The sequence below is a fragment of the Tachypleus tridentatus genome, chromosome 6 (assembly GCF_004210375.1).
Source record: "Tachypleus tridentatus isolate NWPU-2018 chromosome 6, ASM421037v1, whole genome shotgun sequence".
NCBI classification, from domain to species: Eukaryota; Metazoa; Arthropoda; class Merostomata; order Xiphosura; family Limulidae; genus Tachypleus; species Tachypleus tridentatus.
Genome location: NC_134830.1, coordinates 135,640,335 through 135,655,603, shown reverse-complemented (window position 1 = coordinate 135,655,603; position 15,269 = coordinate 135,640,335). Strand labels below are relative to the sequence as shown.

Genomic DNA, 15,269 nt, shown 5'->3' with positions numbered 1-15,269 from the left:
AAAACATTTACCATGCTTCATAACTAAATTGTGAAATTTCTGTAAATCATAACACTTTAAACTTTCTAATAATATGAGTTTTTTTTCTTGTAAATAATGTGAGAAAAGTAACAGAATTATGTAGAACTTTTGAGTGGTTATTCACTTATTGGTGTTAGAATTAAACATAAACAAGTCTTCTCAAATGATAAGTTGTGGGCAGAACCAATGTGGTGGATTTGCTAAATATTGTGATATTTCAGCAAATCAGGAGGTTCTTGTTTTATATTCCAGGTTGCCTAAATAGAAACTATAGGTTTTATGTTGTAGGCATCATAAAAGGTAATCTGACCAAACCAAGAATAATGTGATGGTCAATCCCACTATTCATTGGTTAAAGAGTGGCCCAAGATTTGGCAGTGGGTGGTGATGACTAGCTGCCTTCCTTCTAGCCTTAGACTGCTAAATTCGGGATGGCTATTGCAGATAGCCCTCATGTAACTTTGTATGAAATTCAAACCAAATCACTCACTACTGTATCAACTTTTAGCACGGGTTCAAAAGGCACAAACCAGTGTCAAGTATTGTTGAAACAAAACTTTATTTTGATCAGTTAGTAAGTTAGAAGAAATGTCTTGGAAAAATAAAAAGTGAGAAATGTAATTTAGGTTTCAACTGTTAAAAAAAATAATAAAAATAAAATTAAAAAAATGGTTTAAAATGGGATGTAGTGAAGAAATAAACTCATTCTAAAAGAGACAGTAACGTTTATATCAAGTTAATTTGGCTTTCTTCTGTTTCAGAAAAAAGATATCTATTTAAACGTTACATTTAACTAAGTTGGAATTTTATGATCTAGTGGAAAGAGAATTTTGCTTTAAGAATACTATCCCTGGTTTTATTTTATAACTACTATGTAATGGTAATACCTGAATTTAAAATTTATTTGTAACTTTGAGTATAGTAAAATTAATTTTCAACACTTGTTATTAGGAAATGTAGGATTTGAGTCTACCTCGTAAACTTGCCAAGGACCCAGAATGTACTTTTGGTCATATAAACATAAAACAATTATTGCATTTTCTGGTTTAATTATTTTTGTTGACTATAATTACCATGTAACTCCTTGTAAAAGGTAATGGAAAAACACTACGGAACAATTTCTGTGATAATGTTACTAATTAGGCTTAACGTGCAATGTTTATTTTTTCCACAGTTCTGCCCTGAAATAGCAAATGTTGGAGATAGATATCTTTTTAATTAATGTTCTTTATTAATAGATTGGATTGACTTATTTTCTTCAGCCTATTTTTTTGTACTGTAGTTGGAAAGCATCCCTGGTCGACAACGCACAGCACGTATTAACATGGCACTAGCAAAGCTGTATTACCAGAATGGTATGGAGAGGTCTGCAATTACTAGCTACAAAGAAGTCTTGAAGTAAGCCTTTTTTCTATTGTGTGAGAAGGAAACATAATATAGCAGTCTAATTCTGTTTTGTTTCTGATTCATATATTGGATCAATAACTGTGATGTTGTGCAAGCAGTATTAGTTTGTGTTCAGTATTGGTTAATGAGTTTAATTTATAATTTGGTGTAGCCACCAGATAATTGTATTGTATAGGAATTGAAATGTTTCCAAGTCTGTTTTGATTTTTTCAGAGACATCCTGATCAGTTTGGCTATTTCTTGAAATTGTACACTCATTCAGTAGTTACTATACCAATAACTTAAGGATCAGTAGTGTTATATTAATTATCTTATTTTGTCCTTTTATTGTTTCTTACTGATAAATTATCCAGCTAAAACTAGAGTATTAAGGATAGTAAGTGAAATAAAACAGCACAGAGAGAATGGAAATATTGAACAGTTCTTGTAACTAGCTCATTAAGTGTTTCTAGTATATTTTCTATTATAAATTAAGATTTACCTCTTTGCTAAATACCAGAAGTCATCAGATATTTTAGCTACTAAGCTGAAAGTTGTTTATAGAGTCATGCATGATCCTTTTCATTGCTTAAAATGTTTGTAGACTTACTGCAATGTATCAAGTAGCCCAAATGGGAAGGTCTTAGTCTTTTACAAGCTTTGATTTTGCATACTTTATAACATAACACTGAATGGCTTTGGAATTTCTAGAGAATGTCCTCTTGCAATGCAAGCTGCCTTGGGGCTTTTAGCCCTGGGAGTGAAAGGTGCTGAAGTAGCATCGCTCATGCAGAATGGAACGTCAACCATTCCTAGTATTGAATGGTAAGTGGACATTCATGTTTTGGGGCTAAGTAATGTGTAAAAAAACAATATCCTACTAAATAGATCCTAGAAATTTTATTTTTACAATGAAAACAGTAATAAACAGTCATAGTTAAAAGTAGTTTGTGAAAGTGTGTACTGGGATTTTGTTATATGTGTCCTCCTAGTACTACTTAACCCTTTCTTTCCCACTGCCATTTCTATATTTACGTTTATAAGAATCGATAATTCTCAAGTATCACAATATCTTTTATACAGGCACTTCAAGCATGAAGTATGATAACCATATTTGAACCTAAGTTAGACTTTTGGTAATTTGTAATAAAATATGATCAAAATGATATAGATGTTTTCTATGGCATTTTCTGACACATCCACAACTATTGACATAATAACTAGATTCAGTATATGCTTATTACCTGTAATTCAGTCACAAGCTTAATGGCATCGTTTAGTAATCCTTCATATATATGTGTGTATTGATCAAATGAATTTAACGAGCTTGTTCTACTATATCTTATTGTCAGACTTTTTGTGTCATTCTTTTAGATATTATACACAGCTGCTTCAAAAAATATTCTCACACACACACACTAACGTGTAAACTTGTACCAGAGCAAAGTTTTAAATTAACTGTTAGGAGTTTATGTGAAATGAAGAGGAACCTTCAAACAAAATCAATAAACAAACATGAATACAAGTAAAATTAATTTATTACCTTTATGTAGTATATAAAATATTCAGAACCATAATACAGTTTGATCATTTCAAGATACAAGATCAACAAAAGCATCTGACAGAGTAACTAAGAGATTAGAAAATTACATTCAAAATAAGGAAAAATGGGGCTATACAGTAACAAAAAACACTATATTTAAACACCAGCATTAGACACAGTGTCCACAACAGCAGTTGAGAATGCCCAACACTGGTACTTAGTTGACCATAGCCCAACAGAACCAATCAACTGAACCTTGTTAGCTTGAGAAGTTCGTAAACTGTAAAAGAGAAAATGCAGTCAATTTAATTTTTCAATTTGTGACACCATGAACTTTAAATATTGTTCTCTGAGCAAGAAATTAACAAAAATCATAAATACCCAAATTTGCCACTTTCTTTGTACGTTAATAGTTTTTACCATTGCAGATTAGGTGTTTAAATATTTCTGTTTTCCAAATAAAATTAATATTTCAGTGTGTGTGAGGAAATACAAAATTGAATTAGGGTTTGCAGTGTACATTTTAATTAATAAATTCAACATGGATGGTAATAAAATATATCAAAATGAATTTCTAAATGTTGTAGCTAATTTGAGTAATGCAATCATTTGGAATATTTTAGAATTTAATGATGTATTTTGTCTTTATAAAACAATGAAGCATTGGATTTGAAAGAATTAAAGCCAGTCAGCTTGTCTGCTGACTTTGTAACTTATAACTCATATTTTCAGTGTAATCTTTAAAATAATCGTTAAAAGTAATAAAATGTGGAATGCCAGTGTTTTAATCTCATAAAGAAGTTTTCAGTAAACATTTTATCACCTTAAAAGTGTGTAATGTACAGTCTTTTGGACTCAATGTAATAGATGATTGGCTTCCCAATGATGAGGACTTATCTTAATTTGGTAATCTTTAGCATTGATGCATATAAGGTACCAAGTTTTATAATTTGGTTTTACATGATAAAGTGTCTTGTTAATAGATCATGTTATTTAGGTCCTATGGTTGTATAGTGGTAAGTCTACAGTTTTATGATTTTGAAATTTGGGGTTCATTTCCAATGGTGGATGTGGAAGATGGCCCAGTATGGCTTTGGTCTAACATGAGGAACCAATCAACCACATTACTTTGTATAGCATAGAAGTATTTATCAGTTTTTACTGAATTTTTCATCTTGGTGTACAATAATTGGAAATTGTTCATCAGGTTCAAAATATCTGTGGGACAGAAACTAGGTCCCTAAATATTAGTTCTTTTGAAACTTTATTTGTAATTGGTAGTTACAACCAAAACTGATGATGCTTTTCAATACTTGATCAGGCACTTATCCAAAGTTTTAAAGGATTAAGTGATTGTAAAAAAGTAAGGTGACTGATTTTTCGAGTAAATACAGATACTATAAAAAAAACAAAAAAGCTTTAATAGCTTCTAGTAGTCATAGGATATTTTTCCATTAGTCATTATCTTCTGGATACTTTGAAACATGGCTTATGACTTGCCATTAGTATTAAAATTTGAGGTTATGCCAGATGTAATTTTTCCTTTTTAGTAAACAAATAATTTCATTAATGTATAGGCTGCCTTCATGGATTAAAGCTTTTGCTCACTTACATGCCAGAGAACACCAGCAGTCTGTTGCCACCTTCAAACAGCTGGAAAACAAGGTAACTGTTCTTTTAATTTAAACTGTTTTTTTTCAGATTTTTTTAATACTTACCATGTTGTAGGTTATTTTTATTGTGTGTATATCTGTGTGTGTAAAGTTAGTTCTTAGCCACCTAAACAATTGAATTTTAATTCTTATATTTAACTTGCACTTCTTGTAATGAGAAAATCCAACGAAGAACAGTAATTTCATGTTTTTTTTAAGAAAATCAAAAATATTTTTGAAGATTTTATTACTAGAAGTGCTTATGAAGAGAAAATACTATAATTTTTAAAACTTAATTTGACTATTCTGTACATTAAGGCTGTACATTGACACACTGATAAACTTTTTTCTGTAATTTGTTTAATGTAAAATGTTGATATAAATTCCTTGTTATTTTCATTCTCGTTCAAGATAGGTGTATTTGTTCAAATACTACTAAGCCAAATTAAATCAAACTTCTATCTTTAATTATAGTCCTGATAAGGACTGTGTAGTTGTTAGGGATTCATACAGAAGATTAACGTTTATTTTGTTATTAAAGTATGAGATCAAAATGTTGACAGTGTTATTAAAGCATGATATCAACATGTCTGTGTTATTACAATGTGAAATCAAGACATTGTCCATGTTATTCAAACGTGAGATCAAGATATTGTCCCTCTTATTTAAACATGAGATCAAGATATTGTCCCTGTTATTTAAACACAAGATCAAGATGTTTTCCCTGTTATTTAAACATGAGATCAAGATATTGTCCCTGTTATTTAAACGTGAGATCAAGATATTGTCTCTGTTATTTAAACATGAGATCAAGATATTGTCCCTGTTATTTAAATGTAAGATCAAGATATTGTCTCTGTTATTTAAACATGAGATCAAGATTTTTTGTGTTATTCAGACATGAGATCAAGATGTTATCCATGTTATTCTAACATGAGATCAAGATATTGTCTGTGTTATTCAGACATGAGATCAAGATGTTATCCATGTTATTCTAACATGAGATCAAAATGTCTGTGTTATTCAGACATGAGATCAAGATATTGTCTGTGTTATTCAGACATGAGATCAAGATATTGTCTGTGTTATTTAGACATGAGATCAAGATGTTTACTGTGTTATTAAAACACAATATCAAGATGTTTATTGTGTTATTCAAATCTGATTAAAATGTTTATTGGTACCATATGGACTAAATTTTTTGAGGAACATTAAAACTAACCCATTACAAACTTAAGCCAGTGTTTATAGAATGTATTCAGTTAATCTGTCATTTGGGCAAAACTTGCGGGTTAGAGCTGGACGTTTGTTTTTTAATTTCTACTCAAGGGCTATCTGAGCTAGCCATCCCTAATTTAGCAGTGTGAGACCAGAGGGAAGACAGCTAGTCATCACCACTCACAACCAACTCTTGGACTACTCTTTTACCAATGACTTTTGGGATTGACCATCACATTATAATACCCACACGACTGAAAGGGCAAGCATGTTTGGTACGATGGGGATTCAAACCCACAACCCTCAGATTATGAGTCGAATGCCTTCACCCACCTGGCCATGTCGGGTGGTAACTCAAAACTTACAACATGTTGTTCTTCTATATCCAATTGAGATAAACAAACAAAATCCTACACTAAAAGAGTGGAATCAATGTGATTTTCTACTGAAAAAAGACTGGCTTGAAATGTGATTTATTTTTTCAGTAAATAAGTAATTTCAGAAAATTCTCCAGTTTAGAAACAAATTGTAGTAACTGTTTCTGAAATATTTGATTAAAGCATTTATAATTCCATTGTTTTTCTTCAAGAATGTATACAGTTTTATTCTCTGTGTATAAATAAAATCATTCTAATGACTTAGGAAATTTGGAAAATTTCAGAAGATTCAAAACTTGTCAGTACCTCTAACTCTTTCTTAATAGACAGGATTTGGTAAGGTATTTTGCTGCTGTGAATTATGACTAAGTCCTTTCTCGAAGCTTTTGTTTTTGTAAATGAATTTTTAACTTGGTAATATTCAACTGATAAAGCCACAATTCCTTTTTTTAGTCACTTTTACGAGACTGTGTGGATATCCTGGTGGCCCTTGGGAATGCCTACTATTGTAATGGTGACTTTGCAAATGCGTTGATGGTTTTAGAGAAGGTAGTGTAACTTGTGAAGTAATAAGACCAGCATTTAACTCTGCAGAATTTTCTTTTAGTCATTAATTATTATACATTGGTCATTAATTATCATACATTAGTCATTAATTATTACACATTTACATTTTTTACATTTTGTTTTTGACATTTTAGCTCATTTTTTGGAAACTTATTTTATATACACGTGTATAATAAATATCATTTCCTTGTGTAATAGTTTTGTTTCATGTCAATGCAATATATTCTTTTCAGATATACATTTAACATCAGTGTGTTTTCAGTTTAGAATACACTGTTTCTCAACATGCATTTAATGTTCATGATTTTAAAACAAAAGTCTCCATGCATATAAATCACCACTTTAAGATTATTTTTTTAAGTATCTCTATGTATTAGGTACTTGTTTGATACATGAATCATTTTTTTAACTTAGTTTTTTATAAGTCTCAAAAACATAATGTGAAAGTTAAAGACTGTGTGTATAAATATTCTAGTTTTCATTCATTGTTTATTGTGTAAACTGTCAAGGTCAGAATTGTCATCTCTTTTTGTAATATTCTGGTTATATATTTAGGAGATTAATTTTTTCTTTGTCTAGACTTGCTCAACCACTCAAGCTAAGTTATTCTTGTTTACTTCAGTAACTTAAACATTAACCTTTACCTAATAATTTCTTTATCATATGAATACTATATAACCAATCCACTAATATTTCAATTTTTGTCATATTTTTGGTTTTTAAGACTAGTTTTTTTTCCTTCTTTAGAGCTATTTCATCTATGTCTTCTTTAAAGACACTAATAGGGTTTACTGGTCTTAACTCATCTTTACTTAGCCTTTTTTCTCACTTAATAAAAAAACCTTTAAGGTGGATTGCTGTATGTGGCAAGAGGACTTTCTGAGGAAGGGTCTTTATTTGTGATTTAACTCCTCTAGAATTTGAACATCCACCCACATGTTTGCTGTGCATGGCAATCCATTAAGGAGAGGATCCTGGTGTTTGAGTGTTGTCTGGGACACTGCAACACACCACTTTGGACTTGAATTCTTATGGACAGGTGGCCTTGGGGTGCTTCCCAGGTCAGTCAGCTGGTTCTGTTGGACTGTGGTCAACTGAGTACGAGTGTTGGGTGTTCTCAACAGGTGTTGTGTAGTTGTGTGTGAAGCTGGTGTTTGGGTATAGTGTTCATGAAACTCTGGTATTGCTGCAGTGTTCTTGTTTGACATTGTATTGTAGTGCATCCTTTTATGGGACCCCATGGTGGGTGGGGTCAGTGGGCACTGAATTTTTCTCCTTTTGTTATGGATTCTCAGATCTTGAAAAATATTAAAATCACAAAAAACAGCTCATTGGTAAACAACCATGCATAGACATCAACTGTTGCACAGTGTGCAACAATTTTTTTTTATTCTTTATTTTTTGTCATACACATCCTTAGGTAAAATTCTCTCCTTTTCATTCAGAAAGGACTTGAAGGCTTTACTGGCTCTCCCAAGTTAGTCAGAAAGGTGCATTCTGGAGACATTTTGGTGTAAGCATCTACACCTACACACAGCAAACCTATTCCAAGATTAAAGACCATTGGGGATACACCCATTGAGGTTACTTTCCATGCTTCTTTGAATTCTTTTCAAAGAGAAATCTTTGAGAGGGATTTGAAGAACATCCCCAAATTGGATACCCTTGCTGGTTTCTCCAGTCAAAGAGTTTCTGCTGTGTACTGTGTCTCTGCTCACAAGGATGGAATTATGTTGCCAACAAGTGTTTTAATTTTGATGTTTATATCATAACATCCACCTGCTTCTGTTAGTGCAGTTTATTTTAAGTGTAAGTTGTGGTCATTTATCCATAACCCTTTCAGATGTTTCTGATATCAACAGTTTGGGCATTCAAAGACATCTTTTCATGAGTCTTTGATATGCTTGTTGTGTCAACTGAACCCTTACTGTATTGGTTGTGAGGGTTCCCATTCTTCTTAATTTTGATTTTGCTCTAAATGGGTGGAGAAAGAGGTACAATGTTTACATACTGTACACAACATTTTTTAGCTCAAGGCTCAGAAGTTATAGTTCCCCCACTCCATCTTCTGCAGCATTATGTTCCATCACTGCAGTGGGAGCACAGACAGATTTTTTTTTGCTCCCAACAGAATTATTCTCAAACCATCTGAAGTATCTTTTGTCCTCTATGGATAAATGAGTTGATAAGTTCCCACCATTCTTTCCAGTAACTGCCTAGGTCCAATTCCTTCAGCCACAGCTTTTTATACCTACTTAGGTCCATCTTCTTTATCCTTGAGGTGTAGAATGATTATTCGTTCACTAGAATTCGTTCACTATCCATAGAAGTCAGCAGCCCTCCTTCTAGCAAAGAAAAATGGTGTGGTCATAAACAAAAGGATTCTCTGCCCAGTCCTCCTCCATCTAAGTAAAAATGGCCACTTTGATACAGTGAAACTGTTGAAGTTTCTGTTCTATGCTGGGTGACATTAAGGTCTTGTTTGATTCCTATCATCATGTATGTCTTTCTTTACAGGAAACATTCCTAATACCTGCTGTTACTGTCATCTTTCAGCAGTTTTCTTTATAATGGAATAACAGGTAGTGTGTTGGATGAGTGCACGGAGGGGTGGTGCTGCTGATCGACCAGCACATGCCCACCTGCTCTGTGCCACTCAATACACTTGAAGTAGTAGTCATCTGTGTTTTCTTTGGTAACACCTTCACCATTTGTTACCTCTACCTCTCTCCTAAAGAGAATTACAATGAATCATATCTTAATTGTCTCATAGAACAGTTGCCTTCTCCCTTTGGGGTCCTGGGAGATTTTAATGAACACAATCATCCTGTGGAGTCATTCCACATAGCAGAAGCTCTCAGATCACAGCTACCTTTCTCTCTTTAGTACTGGTTTCTTTATCTGTTTTCATGCACTGATTCAGTGTTTTACTGCTATTGATCTCTCTGTTTGTTCCCCTTTCTATTTCCTTTTGTTGTTGTTTTTTGTGTAGGGTTGACAGTGATCCATGGGGCAACAGTTATTTTCCTATTATTTTGATAGATATTTCTATGTTTGATGCCACCTGACCTGAGTGCCACTGTAGAAGTTAGATTGGCTTTTTTTCACCTCTCTCTTGGAACTTCATCCTGGTGTTAGTCTTCCATCTTTTAACTACAGACAGTAAATGATTGTTTAATCTAACTGGCTGTTCGTTCTATCCCCAAAGCCTCAATAAATTTCACACAAAATCCTCATCCATAGTAGTCTCCTGCATACCAACAGGCACAGAAGACTCAGAAACAGGCCTGGGATACCTTTCATATGTATTCTACAATTTCTGATTGGATTATCTTCCAACAGGTCTGTGTTCTTGCTCATAAGGTCAGGCATCAAGTCAAAAGAAATATTGGTTTAAGTTTACAACTAGTATCTCTTCTACCACCAATTCCAAAGTCATATGGGATAAGAGTCGGAGAGTCTATGGGGAGGTATGTATGCATCCAATCCCCTTTCCATCTTGATCTCCAACGTCCATGAAGTTGCTGATGTACAGAACATTTCTGATACTCTCAGCAAGGACATAACTTAAATCTGGAAAGGATCCCTAGATTCCTTCTAATTATCATCTAGTTACTTTGACTAGCTGTACTGTAAAGTTTTAAGAAAGGATGGTTAATGTTCATCTTATTTCATTCTTTGAATCAAGCAACCTTTTCTTTCCCACTGAATTTGGGTTTCATTGACAATGCTACTCCATGGACCATGTTATTTAACTTTAATTGCCAATCATAGAAGTCTTCCTTGTGATAGAAAATCTTGTTTCTGTCTTCTTCAATCTTGAGAAGGCTTATGGCAGTACATGGAGGTATGGCATGTTGCTGGACTACCATTCTTATGGGTTGCATTTGTATTTGTAAATTTTTTACTGTACAGGTGATTCCAAGTATATGTGGGTCCTACTCTTTCCCATTCTTTCACACAGGAGTTTGGAGTTGCTCAGGGCTGTGTTTTGACTATTCCTCTTTTTAGTATCAATTCTAATGCTATTACTCACTAACTTCATCCTACTGTTGTAAATGGGTTCTGTGTCATTGACTTCCACATCTCTTTTCATTTGTCAAATATGGAGTTCATAAAGGGCAGCTTCATACTGTCCTCAGTCACTTGTTAAAGTGGACCACAGCAAATGGTTTTACCTTTTTTTTCTCCATAACCATTTGCATGCACTTTTGCCAAAACAGGGTTTACAACCCGATACTTGGTTCTGTCTTGGTGATGCAGTTTTCTCAGTGGTCCCTGAAGCAGAGTTCTTGGGGCTTATCTTTGATCATAAGCTTACTCTTAATTGTCACATCAAGCAGCTACATGTCAGATGTACAAGTCACTGAACATCCTCCGTGTCCTCTCTTCCATGTCTTGGGGTGCAGATCAGTGTTCTGTGCTCAAGATCTTTCATGCCCTCGTTTGATCCAAACTGGACTATGGGGCTCTCATCTGTGGTTCTGTCAGGGCCTTTGCATTGAAGATGTTTTACCTCATTCACCATTTGGGGCTTTTGCTCTGCATGGTGGCTTTTTGCACTTCTGTTATCCAGAGTTTGTACAATAAACTCCATGAACCTCTTCTTCACCTCTGCCATTGGCAACTTTCTCTGCAGTATGCTACCAAGCTTCACTTCTTACCACAGCATCCCACATGCAGTTGTGTCTTTTCCTACCTTTGGCCTTCAAATCCAGGTACAATTGGCTGAATTGGGTCTTGCATTGGATGATGGTGTTGTCCCCAATGATCAGGTCATCTCACTATGCATTATTACCATCCCTAGAAGTGACTTTTCCGTGAGTCATCTGATGAAAACAGATACTTTTAATTCGAAGTACCATCTTCACTTTGCTGAACATCTTTTAAAATCATCCTTCTATTCCCATTTGAACATGTAATTTTAAATCAAGTAATTGTATGGACTCTGCTGTGGTTTGTTGTGACTCGATGGTTGCTCATAAGATCTACTCTGCAGTTTCTGTGTTATAGGTAAGTTGTATGCCATTTCTCTTATCCTGGATCACAGTGAAACTATCAATACATTGAGTGTACCATTTACACTGACTCTTTTAGCTCTCTAGTGGCTCTGACATTGGTTCATGTTAATTCTCACCCTGTTCTTATTGATATTCAAAAACTACTGGCACATTTTTTATCTTCTGTTTCCATCCAGTTTTTCTGGACACCTGGAAATATCATTATTCATGAGCTTGCTGAAACAGCATCTGAATTTGTTTGCTTTGGGCTGTGCCTGCTCCATATATGGACTATGGTCCAGTATTCAAGGTTTGGCTTCGTACCAGTTGATGGTTGACTTGGTGTAAGCAATGTGATAACAAGCTTTTCCAAATCAAATCTTCTTCTGCTCATTGACCTTCTTGTTTCTGTAACTATCAGAAGGAAGGAATTGTCCTGACTATTATATGCACTGGCCCCACTTTTTTAACTCATCATTTTCTTTTACCTGGGTGAGATCCCCCAACATGTGATCTTTGTGTCCATGTTTTACTATCGTGCCATTGTTATGACCATGAGCAGCAGCACCATTTTAGATGGCTTTTCTATGCAGTAAACTGTGATGTTGGACAGTGTGTGTCATTGGTAATGGTGACACTGTCCAACTTATACATGTAAAAATGGCTGGTTGGTTGGGTTGAGAAAATTTTTTTATGTAGAGGAGGGAACAACGTTTTGACCTTCTTCAGTCGTCATCAGAAACTTTCTTTCTTTGTGAACCTGATGATGACTGAAGAAGGTCAAAATGTTGTTCCCTCCTCTACATAAAATAATTTTCTCAACCCAAATCAGCTGTTTTCACATGTATATTTTCTCTACGAGTGGATTTTCTCATCATCACTGTCCAACTTTATTGTGTTTTTAAATTTTTACAAGTCATTGGTGTTTTTAATTATCTTTGAGTTATTTATCTACCTTTTGGACAATGTTTAGTTTTAACTCAACTTATATTCCAAAGTTTTCTCTCCCTGTTTATGTTAAACTTATTATCATGTTTTTTTATGCTAATTGTCATTGTTTGTTATAACTATTTTAATTTGTTTCAATATTTTCTGCAGGCACACACTCTTGACCCTCTCGGGCTAAGAGGTATGGATTTATTTGCTGCAGTTCTTGCAAGAGAAAAGAAACTTAAGGAGCTGGAAAAGTGAGTATTGACACGTCTAGTAATCTATTAAGTAAACTTTAAAACATAAGGAGCTTAACATAATTCTTTGTTGCCAAGAATGAAAGGCTTTGTAACTATTATTACTGATTGATAGACTTTGCTTGTGTTCTTGTTTAATTTATGTAGTCCTATATGTTGAAAGACTTTATTATCTGTTGTTCTTTCCTAGTTTAAAAAGTAATGATATTCGTTGGATTCTGTTTGACATATTGAGTAAAATCATGTTTGACTCAGTGTGATACATTCTTTTAAAACTTAATTATCTATCAACTGTGGGCTTAGTATAATATATAAAAGTTTGTATACACATTTTCACACATTAAGTATTTACATTATGATTTCTGATACAGTAGAGTTCTAGTAAAGATTACAGGTATTTTGTAAACCAAAAATCAGATTTTTTAATGAAATATTTTTACTAAAGAATTGTTTGTGAAAATTGTCCTTTTTTACATTACTAGTCTGAGTGCAAAGTGATTTTGTATTATGATTAAAAAAGCTACTCTTCATCCCAAAAACCTCAAATATTATTTAAGTAATCTCTAAAACTTCCTAACTACATTTTAAACATTTGTTTTCAGTAAGACTTCATATTATATGTTATTTTCTATACTATTACTATATGGAGCCTGTCACTTGACCAATCTCGTAACCATTGTGAAGAAATTAGTAAATAAATATAAGTTGTGTTTTTTTCATCCTAGAATGATTACATATTATAACATGAAAATACAGATGTTTAGTCTAAGTAGCTTAAGTTTTGTAATGCTATATATTTACATATATATTATTTTTTTATTATATTGATCTTCCAGTTTTGCCTAGCTAACATTACATAACTTGCATTGGCGCAGTGCACGCACACTTAGGTCACATATCCAGTAATATAAAACTGATCTTTAGTCTGTCCTGTCTTGGCTGTGTTTTAGTGGACTAGTATTTTGTAATGTACAGTGACATTTCAATTATTAGATGTTATATAGATTATTTCTAAATAGTAATTATATATATTATTATATATAGATAATTAAACTTTTTTTAAAACATAGAACAGTAAATAAAAAATTAAAGCAAACAATTATCTCTTATTGCTATGACCTCTGAACTTGGTTCCTGCTGGACATAGGCTGCTAAACCTTTTAAAAATTTCACTCGTGGAGGATATCAAAGAAAATGACCAGAAAATCGTATTTAGGTTTTTTTATATATACAGTTGAATGACCAGAAAATCATAAATAACTACACTGATACCTCAGAATCTCACTACAGTTTATTAATTGTTGTAACTAAGATGTATTTATATTTTAAAAAATATGAATCTTTGAAACAACTAAAGAAAACACTTACCCCATTGAAATCTTGAACTGAAGGAACATTTTAGCATTTTCAAAGATTAACATATTTGGGAAACGTCTCTTTGGAGATTCTGAGCTGTTGATTGGCTATTCATATGTCATATATTGAAGTGTATGTAAGGGACCATTTCCCAAAAATAGAACAAGGTGATCAGGGACACTGGATTTGATTCAGTCCATAAGTCATATCTCAGCAAAATGAAAAGATGTGAGGTTCTAATTTTACATTCTAGCTTGTCAGTATTACTGACAAATATGAATCTTTGAAACAACTAAAGAAAACACTTACCCCATTGAAATCTTGAACTGAAGGAACATTTTAGCATTTTCAAAGATTAACATATTTGGGAAACGTCTCTTTGGAGATTCTGAGCTGTTGATTGGCTATTCATATGTCATATATTGAAGTGTATGTAAGGGACCATTTCCAAAAATAGAACAAGGTGATCAGGGACACTGGATTTGATTCAGTCCATAAGTCATATCTCAGCAAAATGAAAAGATGTGAGGTTCTAATTTTACATTCTAGCTTGTCAGTATTACTAATTTGAGTTCCTAATTTGTACAAAATTATAGATTTATTGTTTTGACATCACAAACATCTAATTTTAAACAGTGCTGCATCCAACATACCACATGACTAGATGTTTTCTTTTAATATATACATTAAATTAAGAAATTAACTCATATATAATAAAGTTTGAATTATAATCTACAATTTGATTCAAAACTTATTGACATAAATTTATAAAATAGTAGTTCAGTAAAATTCTGAATGCAAGTCAATAAATGCAATAGCATAGCCTTTGACATGTGATCCATCTTAAAAATGTTAAAGTTTTGAAATGGCTCGACCAGGTAATGATAAAATCTTTATTGTAAGTGTATGACATTTTGACAGCGTCATTTCATTCTCAGGTTCATAATACGTTGAAATGGTGA

The 15,269-nt window shown here is 33.1% G+C and overlaps 1 protein-coding gene across 4 annotated transcripts in view; it reads left to right on the top strand.

Moving 5' to 3' along the window:
• The window catches only part of APC7 (anaphase-promoting complex subunit 7), a 43,224-nt gene that overhangs the window by 15,141 nt on the left and 12,814 nt on the right, over positions 1–15,269 (top strand). For all 4 annotated transcript variants that reach the window (XM_076508067.1, XM_076508068.1, XM_076508069.1 and 1 more), the window contains 5 exons: positions 1,304–1,419; positions 2,119–2,232; positions 4,528–4,615; positions 6,651–6,746; positions 12,863–12,951. In XM_076508067.1, the coding sequence (XP_076364182.1) occupies positions 1,304–1,419; positions 2,119–2,232; positions 4,528–4,615; positions 6,651–6,746; positions 12,863–12,951 (503 nt within the window). The remainder of the gene's footprint in view (positions 1–1,303; positions 1,420–2,118; positions 2,233–4,527; positions 4,616–6,650; positions 6,747–12,862; positions 12,952–15,269) is intronic.